We start from the raw sequence: 12,419 nt of genomic DNA on the forward strand, positions 1-12,419 counted from the left end.
GTAAAAACCCAACACTATTTGCAGGAGGGAGTAGGCCAGGCTTCAACGAAATCAAATTGCTCACAGGAAAGCCAAATCACTGCTATAAGATCCCATTAAAGGGCAGCTCAGAAACCCACAACTCCAATACAATTAACTCCCAAAGGAATTATGGTGCTGCACTCGTGGCACAGAGCCTTCTCCAAGATCTGCTGGCAATACAGGATATTTGGGATGAAAACCTGACACCTGCATGGCATCAAACAGCCCTGTGCACATTTCTCTCTGGGCACTGCCATCCCATTAAAACCAGAATGCTTGCTGACTGAGTTGCTCTGACTGGAATAAATGTCTGTCCCTCAGCCCCACCAAACACATTTGCTTAATCAACCATAACCAGGAAAATATGTTAATCAACAGGAGCTCAAATTCATGACAGTTATGTCTAGACTGGAACATAAAATCACAAGGAAAAACAAATGAGAAACTCACAAACACTGGCCACACTTAGCTGTGCTGAATGGCAGGAGGTGTGATTGCTACACATCCTGCACAACAGCAGGACTGTCTGAAACAGCCATTGAGGTAATAAAGCACAACTGTTCTCTCCCCACCTTTGTAAAATTGGTAACTTCCAATTCTGAGAATTTCAAATCAAATTGACTCAACACAATGGCTAAAAAAGCACAGTGATCCTGGACAAGAGGAGCCAAAGCAATTCCCAGTCAGCTCTCACAGGTCAGGTTGTTCTGGGACGTTCCACCAACAGCAACACCCTGTTACTCTAAATTAGAGGTGACACCCCCACCTAGAACACGTCCTGCCAACTGGGACCAGGAAAAGGGTCCCACTATGTGAGGGGATGTGAGATACTGCAACATTACCTGAGCACTGAAGCTTCCATGCAGAAGGGAGTTCAGAAATCTCACATCCTCCAGCTGACAGGTGTGCACATCTGCAACTAACAGGTTTCAAGGCTTGGCCTGAATCACATTCTGCTATTACATCAGAATGAACATGAGTAAGTTTGAAATCAGATGGGGAAAATTCTCCAGCCCAAATCTCATCATGGAGTCAGACTGGTATCCTGTAATCACATTCAGTACGCAATCATCATCTTAAGATTTAACTATTCCACCTTTGGCATTGCTGTGGGGAGATTCCTCAGTCATCCAGGTTTATAACAATGAAGTTATTTGGTTTGTGGTTCACTGTGTGCCCAGGCCCTCACTCAGTCCATGCAGAAGGTTTCAGACAGAGGCTGTTCACATCTGAAGATAAACCTGATTAGCCAAAACCTCTCCTGTTTCATCAGCTTACACAGAAGGATGGCAGTATTCATACTGGAACCCATGGAATAATTAATTCTGCAAAAGATTTAGTTTTAGAGAAAACTGTTTAACTGTGGCCAGTTAACCCAGAGATTCTTCTCCAGACAGTAACAGGTAAAATCTAACTCTAGAAAGCTGCAGGCAAGGACTTCAGATCCTTCTGTGGAAGGGCACAGCAACACAAGAGAAACAGCTGCTCAGGTTCTGGCTAAGGTTCATCATGCTAAGGCACAACCTTCCTGGGCATCTCTTCCCATCCAGGTTACTGCATCTCTGAGTTACTGGCCCTTACCAAGTCCAAGAATAGGAGATAACTAACCCAAACACCCTTTAGTTTTGAAGATCTTAGATCTTTTATGGGTAACACAGCTCCTTCTGCCTCTTGTGACACCAGCTCTAGAGCCTTGGAAAAAATATACCTAACACCATCCAGCTCATTCTAGTCTCACATTCTGGGCACTAACAGCTCTTCAAAAAGCAATATCTTAAGGACAATAACTGATTGAACTATAGCATGGTTATTTTATTCAGGTACCTTCCTCAGAAAGGAATTCCATCTCTTGGACTGCTGACTGCATGTAGTTGATGAGTGTACATAGTGTTTGGACACTACTAAAGTTCTTGATTAAAGAAGTTTATTCCAATCAGTTGACATGATTTACATTGCTACTAAAGAGGCAGTAAAATGGCAAAGACTTGCAATTCACTGTTGGATTTAATATTCTTCCCCTTCATCTTCTCCATCCACCGAGTCTGTGCCCACTTCTTCATAATCTTTCTCAAGTGCAGCCAAATCTTCCCGAGCCTCTGAGAACTCCCCCTCCTCCATCCCTTCTCCAACATACCAGTGAACAAAGGCACGTTTGGCATACATCAGGTCAAACTTGTGGTCCAGGCGAGCCCAGGCCTCGGCAATGGCCGTGGTATTGCTCAGCATGCAGACTGCCCGCTGGACTTTGGCCAGGTCACCTCCAGGAACCACTGTGGGGGGCTGGTAATTGATGCCAACCTACAGGAGATGTGAAAGAGACCATGAGTTGGCTGTGTTTGACAACGGCAATAATCAAAGTCAGACAACAGTAGCTGATTAAAATGTCACAAAACAGCTCTGCACAACAACCTAAATCTCAGAATACAAACCAGTTACCTAACAGTGCAGCTCAGAGCAAACACACTCCATACACCCAGGCCAGTGAATGAGAAGTCTAAGAAACCAAGCTGGAACTGAGACTTGCCTTAAACCCAGTGGGACACCAGTCCACGAACTGGATGGTGCGCTTGGTCTTGATGGCGGCGATGGCGGCGTTGACGTCCTTGGGCACCACGTCGCCACGGTACAGCATGCAGCACGCCATGTACTTGCCGTGCCGCGGGTCGCACTTCACCATCTGGTTGGAGGGCTCGAAGCAGGCGTTGGTGATCTCGGCCACCGAGAGCTGCTCGTGGTACGCCTTCTCCGCCGAAATGATGGGCGAGTACGTCACCAGCGGGAAGTGGATCCGAGGGTAAGGCACCAGGTTGGTCTGGAACTCGGTAAGATCCACGTTTAGGGCACCATCGAAGCGAAGGGAAGCGGTAATGGAGGACACTATCTGACCAATGAGGCGATTGAGGTTGGTGTAGGTTGGGCGTTCAATGTCCAGGTTCCTACGGCAAATGTCATAAATGGCCTCATTGTCAACCATGAAGGCACAGTCAGAGTGCTCCAGCGTGGTGTGGGTGGTCAGGATGGAGTTGTAGGGCTCCACAACAGCTGTGGAGACCTGAGGCGCAGGGTAGATGGCGAATTCCAGCTTGGATTTTTTCCCATAGTCGACCGAGAGACGCTCCATCAGCAGAGAGGTGAAACCAGAGCCAGTCCCTCCCCCAAAGCTGTGGAAAATCAGGAAGCCCTGCAAGCCAGTGCACTGATCTGACTGAAAGAGAAAATACAGGTGTTCAAAACATTGAGTGCTTTAAGAATCCCCAATCAAGCTCAAGAAAGACAGCTCTGAATTCTGACACATACCAACTGTTCAAGCTTCAGAAATATGGAATTTATCCACTGAGAGTCAAAAAGGTACCTCATGAAAAACAGTATTCTTTGCTGGTTTAAGCCTCCTGCATACTGGTGACCACTTCAAATTGCTACCTTAAAATTCCTTCTACCCCTCAGCTGAGGCCATTAGTAACAAGGTTGAAAAGCAGGAATATTCAAAGACCTACACAATATATATCCCTTAGTTACCTGGTATTCTCTATGTGCACAAAAAAGGAGCAATCCCCCATCCCAGAGCTACTGCTCTAATGCAGTATGAGTGCCAAGTGTATATCTCTGCTCAGGGAAGTGAGCTGTCACAGGCTATTACAGTGCCAGTCCCATTCATTCTGCTCAGAAGACAAAACTTGACAGCCCTTTCCTCACAAAGAGGTGCCACATGATGCTCAGCTCCCAGGATTAACAGGGACTGCCAACAGCTTGTACAAAGAAATCATGACTGTTTTTCAGGTCAAAGTACAGCCTGCTGCAAACTTATCATTGCTTTGATTAGAGATTGTGGCAGCCAAGCGTAGAGAATAATTCCAGTTGAGATCTGCAAAAGGTGAACCTTACACTAAGACTCACATGGCATTCCATATCAGAGCAAATGGGATTTGTGCAGTAAGAATTCCTACCTTTGTGACACAGACTGGGCAATGGTCATGCTTAACAACCCTCAATGGGGAACCTGAACCTCCTAAACTGCCACCTTTGTAAGTTTGCCACATGACTGAAGTATTGGGGAGACTGAAACATTCCAACTTACTGAGATTTATTCCTTTTCTGTTATTACCACAAAACTAATGCAGATATCATAACAGCAGGAACTGCAAACAGTCTAAACCACAGAAGCAAGCACTCTTATTTAAACTTCCTTGAAAGAGCCACAGCCAGAGACCAATCCTTCTCCAGCAGGAACTCTGCAAATCATAATTTTTGGTTCTGGCTTTCTGAACATGTAGCTATATATAAAGTTTTAGGTGTCTCATCAGCATTTAAGGCCACTTGAAAGCCATATCTGATAGGAAAAAATCCAGCCATTCTCAGTTGGCTGAGAATAAAACCAGATGCAGACTAAGTCCATAGATTCTCATATCACAAAGAAATTTAAATACAGTTTATAGGGCTATGTATTTGATAACATCATTTCCAAATCCTGTAAAACAGACATTTCAGAGCCTTCAATGAAGTCTTACCAGCTTCCTGATACGCTCCAGAACTAGATCAATTATCTCTTTCCCAACTGTGTAGTGACCTCGAGCATAGTTGTTTGCAGCATCTTCTTTACCAGATATCAGCTGCTCAGGATGAAAGAGCTGCCTGTATGTCCCATTCCTAACTTCATCTGGGGAGAGACAAAACATATATTATTACATAATATATAAATATTTCTAAGTTCATTTTCTATATAGACCAGCTTTTTCAAACTTCTGAGGGTGTCCAGAATAATGGACTTAAACTTTTAGAGAAAAAATGCAGGAGGTAACTTCCTACAGCCTAAATGCTGAATAACTAAAAAAAAATTAAGTCACTGCTTAAGAAACTGTTCTATTGTACACCAAAGTTTAGAATTTTGACCTGTCAGAGCAATTTAAAACTGGTGTATAACAGCAGAACCATTCTTCCAGTTTAAGGCTCATTTTGCAGCTCAGTAGCTGAAATCTCATTTTTCCCCTTCACTTCCCAAACCCTCCAGGATGCTTGTGTGGGCAGGCAGAGCCAACACTGCTTGCATGTTTTCTCTTCACTATACTTGCTGCCAAAGGTAGAGAAGGGTTCAAAAGGAACAGGAGATGCTCCTGGACAGTTCTGCAATTACCTAAACATGGAGCTGTAAGCTGCAGCACACACAGCTGTGCTAAAGCAGCTGTGCAGATGCACACAGCATCCCCCAGCAGTTACACATTGGGAGGCTGATTTAGAGCCACTAGGTTCCCAGAAATATGCACTTACACCTAGCAGGCTAAAGCTCTGTCCTACCAGACAGGTGCAAAGCCACTCAGCAGAGCTTTGTCTCTGGTTTACTCAAGCCACTCAAGTTATGTGCTATTGCAGTATTGCATCCTTTAACCTAAATTAGGTGGGCAGCAGGGAGCTTTATTCACTACAGCTGAAGTTGCCTGTTTACATGTATTCATGAGTCTGAAATAGAACAAGCAAGACAAAGATAAGCAAAGTTTAAGACATAAAAATATAGTTAGCATTCAAACCAGTTCAGGTTGAGCAGCTTCTACTGCAGTCTGCAATCCAATATTCTAAAGTATTTCTAGACTGCATCAAAATATAAACAATTTGGAAAAGTTTAACACCTCAAATACCTCTGTGTCTAAGATTCCCTACAATACCAGTCCACATTACAAGGGACAAATATGGGTAATAAGGGAAAGATACAGAATCAAAATAAAATGGTTCTTTATGCTATGCAGACAGGGATAGCATGAGCCAGAACAGTCCTTGGGAAGTAACAAAGCTTGCAGAGTTTAGAGGATCAGTCACTGGACTACAAAAGTGTGCCTGGAACAAAGGATTTGGGTAAGAGGACAGCCAAATCAGCTTGCCCCAGACATACTGTCCCTCATGTTTTCAAGTCTAGCTGGGGTAGACTGTTAAAGACACTTGTGTTAACTCCCAGATGTTACTGCCCTATTTTGTGGTGGAAAGTTTGATGGTATTTTATGACCACATCCACAGAGGTGCTGCATATCCACCATCCTGCTGCTTTCTGCAAGAGCAGCACTAATCTGGAAGGACAGAAATCCCTGTGCATACATGTGGCAGCTGCTGCATGCACAAAGATGGGTTTTTCATAAATTCAGTGCATAGGGATTTGCTGTGTGAGTGGGGAGGCTCATGAGCCCTGCCCAGGAAACTGGAGCAGCAATTTTCACATTAGCCACGGAGGAATAATGAAGGGCAGCTATTTCCCAGAAAGGAATATGATGTAACCTTTAACAAAAAGCCCTAACTTTGAGTATTACCAACCTTGTCCATCTCCCCACACTACACCTGCATCACCAACAACACTCACTACTTCTTGGCATTTGTTCCAAGACCCATCAGCTCCTCTGCCCTGTTTTGCCACCTGCTCTCCCCCATCTCATTTCTCAGCCATTCCTGGGTGCTCAGAGCCACCACCTGGCCAGCAGCAGAGGAGACAACAGCCACAAGGCTCAAAAAAGCATAAAGCCAGGCCTGCAACAGCTCCTGGGAATATTAGTGTATGCCAAGGGTGCCTGGGTTCATTTTGAAGTCATGGCCCAGCACTCCCACCCTTATGTAGCCTCAGCCTTCTGCTCCCCTGAGAGGTTCACTCTGCTGTGTTAGCAACAAGAAGGGGTCTGGTGTGTTACACTCAACAGCAGCTACAGGAGAGCCATGGTACAGAGGAGTAGCCTGAGCATATCCACACATTTCCCCAGCTCTGTACTGCAGAAACATAAAACACAGTAACTTCATAAGTACAGGCAACACACACCTCTGCTATAAGAGTCCCAAATCACTACTTGAGACAAGATGGCCAAAAACCAGCTCCAGAAGAATTACTTCTGGCACACACTGGTAAGAGGAAAACCAGGATTTCTGACACAAGGGATGAAGGTCTTGTGAAACCAGGGGCTCACATTGAACTGACAGTGCATCTACTGTCCCAGGATGGGGGATTGGTTAGATTGTCAGAACTTGAAATAGAACTCATTTTCAGGAGTAGATTGTTTCTCACAGATAAGGCAATGGGAAGCTGAAACAAATGTTCAGAAGTCCCCAAATTTAGGCCAGCTATGGGGACTCATTTCTGCAAGCACTGTTCAGTTTACACAGATTGCTTTGGGAAACCACAGGAATCATTCCTGTGTACAATAAGGAATCTCCCTAATGGTATATATTGTGCCTCTTTAAGGAGGTTCTACTGACTGCAGCACACATTATGCCATACTGTTCCATAGTGAAAGCATGAAGCATGTTCATGAGACCCATCTAACTGCACAGCCTGGCAGAAAGTAATGCTGAAATTCTTGACACACTTGCCAGTCTCATTGAACATAAAGCCAAGCTTTTCCATCACTAGGAAGGTGCAGGCAAGCTTTACACACTAAATTTAAAACCCTGAAGTGTTTTTCAGGCCTAGAGAGCTGGATCCCAGTGCTGTCCAGAGGTACCTATGACTGCAGGCTCCAGGTCCACGAACACAGCCCGGGGCACGTGCTTGCCGGCGCCCGTCTCGCTGAAGAAGGTGTTGAAGGAGTCGTCGCCGCCGCCCAGGCTCCTGTCGCCGGGCATGTTGCCGTCGGGCTGGATGCCGTGCTCCAGGCAGTACAGCTCCCAGCACGCATTGCCGATCTGCACGCCAGCCTGCCCCACGTGGACCGAGATGCACTCGCGCTGCGGGACACAAACGCATCGCTCAGCACAAACAGCGCTGCCCTTGTTCAGCCAAGGCTCAGCACAGCCGGGGCACTGCCAGCCCGCTAAGCTATTGAAACATTGGCCTTATTGTCTTGGTGTTGGGGGCATTTGGCACAAAACGCAACAGAACACAAAAGCCCCTTTCAGACATCATCGACTCCACCTAGAAAAACCCATTTGGACATTATCATTTTTACAAGCTCATTCCTTTTGTTATTCTTCAATCAGACAGGAAGAGACTGATCGACTCTTTCAAGTTCTTCAGCCAGTTCCTCTCTTCATACCAAACCGAATATTTAGAAAAACTGATGATCACACCCACCTCACACTGGCCTAAATGTCCAGAGCAACATTAACAGGCTCCAGGAACACAGCCACCAGAGGCAGCAAAATCCCCCCAGGAACCAGGAGCACTTCATTTAATGTACACAAAACCAAAAATAAATTCTCCTGATCCCTAGAGGAAACTTTGTAATTCAGTAGGAAAGGCTTTACCTAACAAACCACTTCATATCCCTCCATAAATATAAACCCATCAGGCCTCAAACCACACTGCTGTACATAAGGTACTGAACTCCTCAATAGACTAAACTACTTCATGAAAGCCACGCAGAAAATAGTTCACAGTAGCAAAATTATCTATTCCTACCCATTTATGAATTCCCAAGTTACCTTTGATGTTCAGAGCATAAAGCCAGTTTATCTAATATTGCAACACAGGACTTCAAATGGTAAAAGCCAAACCATAATAGAAACATCTCCAAAATCCTGGTCCATCTCTGGTAACTTTATAAACACTCAGTTTTGAATGTCAGTAAAGCACATTCTAGAAGAGTCTACAGATTTCAGTTCAATGTGACTGTTACCCAAAACTATGTTCAGACCCCATGACTTGATGGGACAATTTGATCCCCTGGAGTTCCCAGATAAGCAGCAGTACTTTCAGGCACAGGCCAGGCAGAGAATGGACAGAGAGCAGCCCTGAGAGAAGGACATGGGGGTGCTGGTGCATGAGAAGCCCAACGTGCCCCAGCGCTGTGCTCTGGCAGCCCAGAACCCCCCGTGTGCTGGGCTGATCCCCAGCCTGGGCAGGGGGATTCTGCCCCTGTGCCCCACTCAGCTGAGACCCCCCTGCAGAGCTGCCTCCAGCCCTGGGCTGCCAGCACAGGAAGGACCTGGAGCTGCTGCACAGAGCCCAGAGGAGGCCACGGAGCTGCTGCAAGGCCTGGAGCCCTCTCTGCTCTGGAGCCAGGCTGGGACAGCTGGGGTGTTCTCCTGGAGAAGAGAAGGTTCCAGGGAGGCTTTAGAGCCCCTTCCAGTGCCTAAAGAGACTCCAGGAGAGCTGGAGAGGGACTTTAGACAAATGGAAATGGCCTTAAAATGAAGGAGTATAGGGTTAGATTAGATGTTAGGATGAAATTCTTCCCTGTGAGGGTGGTGAGGCTCTGGCACAGGCTGCCCAGACACACAAAGCATCCAAGATCAGGGTGGACGGGGCTTGAAGCAACCTGGGATAGTGGAAGAGATGAAACTGGGTGGTCTTTAAGGTCCCTTAAAACACAAACCATTCTGTGATTCTATGACCAGGAACTGCCTAGTCCACATCCACAGCTAATGCAGGAGTGCAGTCCTTTTAAACTCATTGGGAACCTCATGTAATTAAAATCTCTATTTGTCAAAAAAAAAAGAAACCCAAAAAAACATTTGCCTGTTTTCAAGCACAGCACTGTAAAGCTGAACTGTTTTTAAGCTCCCATCCATCCAAGCTGTATATTCAGGTGTCCAGCCCACATCCTCTCTGCAAGCAGCCCTACTCAGAGCTGCTGCTACACTTCTCTCCAAATCCATGACACCATTTAACTCCAGGCTGAAGGACTGAGCTTGTTCAGTGCTGCCACAGCAGAGAACACACAACCAACCTGCATAGCATCAAAGAGGTGACAGGAAAACCAGCTGCAGTGCCACAGAGACCAGACCATGGCATTGCTTTAGGAGAGCAGGACAGCCTGAAACTTCTCTGCAGAGAACAACACAGACCACCAGATCAGCCTGGATCCTCACCAGTGACCTAAGCCTTGCTAGAGAGACTCCTAAGCAGCTGGGAAAGGTCACTGAAAGAGTGTGTAAGGACTACACCACAGAGATGGAAGGTATGTGGAGCAGTTGAGGCCATTGGCTTGTTTAGCCAGGACAGGACTGATCATGGCCTAGAGCTCCTCATGAGAGGAGGCAGAGGGCTCTGGTGTGACAGGACTCAAAGGAAACTGTGTCAGGGAGGTTTGCCTGGATATGAGGAAAACATCCTTCCCCCAGAGGATGATCAGACAATGGAACAGGATCCTCAGGGCACTGGTCACAACCCCAAAGCTGACAGAACTCAACACTCTCAGGCAGAGTGGCATTCTTGGGAGTGTCCTGTGCCATGGGCTGGACTCAATGGCCCTTGTGGGTCCCTTCCAACTCTGAATGTACAGCTTGGCAACAAAGCCACAGACCAAGTGCCACATTAAACCATGGCATGTTTACTTGGACAAAATACAAAGTCCAACACATTGGGCAATGACTCCCTGCACCAGTACAAACAGCAGTAACTGAGAGGCAAAGATCTGCTGCAAAGATCCTGATGGTTCCCACAGAAACCAGCCTGAATGTCCCACAGGTGCTCTTATTGTCAGTAGGGCAAACCAAGTGCCAGGAACAAAAATGACCAGCAAAGGAGAAGGCCTGCTCCCTCTGCTCTGCAAGTGGCACCAGGTCAGATTGTCAAAAGGTGGGTGCAAGGTTTGGGTTTGTGTCAGGAAACGACTCCCCAGTGGAATGGTGTGGCTCTGGAACAGGTCACTAGACAAGTGGGAGGGGATCTCTATTCTTGGAGGTTTTCAAAACTTGGCTGGACAAGGTCAGTCACAAAGCCTGGCCTGGTGCTACTGTGAGATCTGCTTTTAGAGTTCTTTCAGCTGCTTTCCTACAACTCTACTAAAGACTCTTAAGTAGTATGTGACTACTTAATGAAACAATTTTTTATCAGAGGTAACAGATTCTCTGCCCATTTTACTCTGCATGGCCTTTTCACAGCACCAAGAATGCTAAAGAATAAGGCTCAGATTTTATTCCAAAACCATTAGATACAGGTTGGAATGACAGGCAAGAGAACTGTCACACTCATAACTTGAGGCCTTCACACATAATGGATGAGAGCTTCAGAATAAGGATTAAATGCATACAGACAGCACTGGTAAATGCTGTATTCAAGCCACTACAGAACTCTTATTTACTTAGCTAACACTAAATGCTTTCCCCACACTTATATATATTACTTGCAAGCACAAAGTTTCAGGCAGGATTTCTCCAGCCCTGTCTCTGTCTCCTTTCCCTACAGGATGATCTCCAGCTGAGGGGCACTGGCCTGTCCTGTCACTGCCCTTCCAGCAGGTGCAAACTCAGCCCCCAGCTCCTCCACAGCACTGCTGGATCAGGCTCCAGCCCCTCTGCACTCCCCAGCACTGTGCTCAAGGTCCAGCTGCACCTGCTGCTGAGGCTGATGGAAAGCCAAGGCTCCTGAGAAGGGCTGTGCCAGCTCAGACCATCAGCACACCACACAGAAACACTGTTTCCCTGCGATGGGACTCCAGGGAACCCCTATGCTTTACAGAGGCCAGGGACTGCATTCATACTCTTGATTTGACTTTACTTGGAAACTGTGGTAATAAACAGCCCCCAAGGAAAGGGTAAGAGCAAGGACCTCAACACATCCCACCAATACTCTAACTTATAACCATTTTCAGCTCAACAAGTATTTCCAACACATTCACAAGCCTACAGTAACAGTCTTGCTACATCTGTAAATCCCTGTAACCTTCTGACAAGATCTTTTCAGAGATGTAGGAAGACAATACCCCAACGTGGAAGAACCACGTCAGGTTCAGTCACCATCCCAGACTCCAGCTGTGCTGCCCAGCTCAGCACCTGAACCCTGTCCTGTGGAGCATCCCAGCCTTGTCACGCCTTTCAGATTGCCCTTCAAGGTGACTCAACTTACCGGGTCATTCTTGCCAGCCTGTCTCACAAAGTCCTTCAGGAACCCTCCCCCTCAGCCCAGCCCCGGCGCTCCCACCCGCTCCCAGCACAGACAGCCCCGGGAGGAGGGGGAGCGGCACTCGGGAACACCCTGGGCGGTGGGCCGGGCTCCGCGGGGCCCGCACACCGCGCGGAGCTGCCCCGGGCTCAGCCCGAAGGGAACCCGGCCGCTCCCCCGCGCTGTGCGGGCAGGGCGCCCCGGGGCCCGCAGCGACCGAGCTGCGGCCCCAGAGCCGGCCGGGCTGAAGGTCCCGCAGGCCGCCATGTTCTCGATGAGCCCGCCACCATTTTGGGACGAGACGGCGGGAACGACAGGGCGCGGGACGAGACATGGCTGGGGGCGGCGAGACCCACTGCCCACTCCGGTCCAGCGGGGCCGGCCCGCCGCCAATCCCACCCCCCGCTTCCCGCTGCAGCGCGCGGAGCGGCGCCAGACTGCGCCTCACCAGCGGGCCCTCATCCCACTCACCATGGTTTGGAGCGCCGGGACAGACGGGCAACGTGTCTGGACAGCACCGCAACAGCAGCCGCCCTCACCGGGCTCAGTTTATATAAACCGGGGGGCGGGGCGCTCGGCTCCCCGCGCTCTGCTCATTGGCGTGGCGTGCGCT

General features: G+C 47.8%; 1 protein-coding gene across 1 annotated transcript; it reads right to left on the minus strand.

Annotated features, from left to right (window-relative positions):
* Positions 1–1,812: 1,812 nt before the first annotated feature.
* Positions 1,813–12,419, minus strand: LOC306812504 (tubulin alpha-1C chain-like). The gene is made up of 5 exons (XM_079327166.1): positions 12,278–12,419; positions 7,485–7,707; positions 4,527–4,675; positions 2,546–3,226; positions 1,813–2,319 (listed from the first exon to the last, which is right to left on the minus strand). Exons 1-5 carry the CDS (start codon positions 12,278–12,280, stop codon positions 2,026–2,028), a joined length of 1,350 nt encoding a protein of 449 aa, XP_079183292.1. The 5' UTR covers positions 12,281–12,419; the 3' UTR covers positions 1,813–2,025.

Source organism: Erithacus rubecula (genome assembly GCF_903797595.1).
Source record: "Erithacus rubecula genome assembly, chromosome: 26".
Classification (NCBI taxonomy): domain Eukaryota; kingdom Metazoa; phylum Chordata; class Aves; order Passeriformes; family Muscicapidae; genus Erithacus; species Erithacus rubecula.

What these genes read in the sequence shown, in the direction of transcription:
- LOC306812504 (XM_079327166.1), bottom strand. An exon ending in CCTGGAGCCTGCAGTCATAG is followed by an intron (nt 4,676 to 7,484) that starts GTACCTCTGGAC and finishes GTCTCTCCCCAG; the next exon opens with ATGAAGTTAGGAATGGGACA. An exon ending in GGTGTCCCACTGGGTTTAAG is followed by an intron (nt 2,320 to 2,545) that starts GCAAGTCTCAGT and finishes CATCTCCTGTAG; the next exon opens with GTTGGCATCAATTACCAGCC.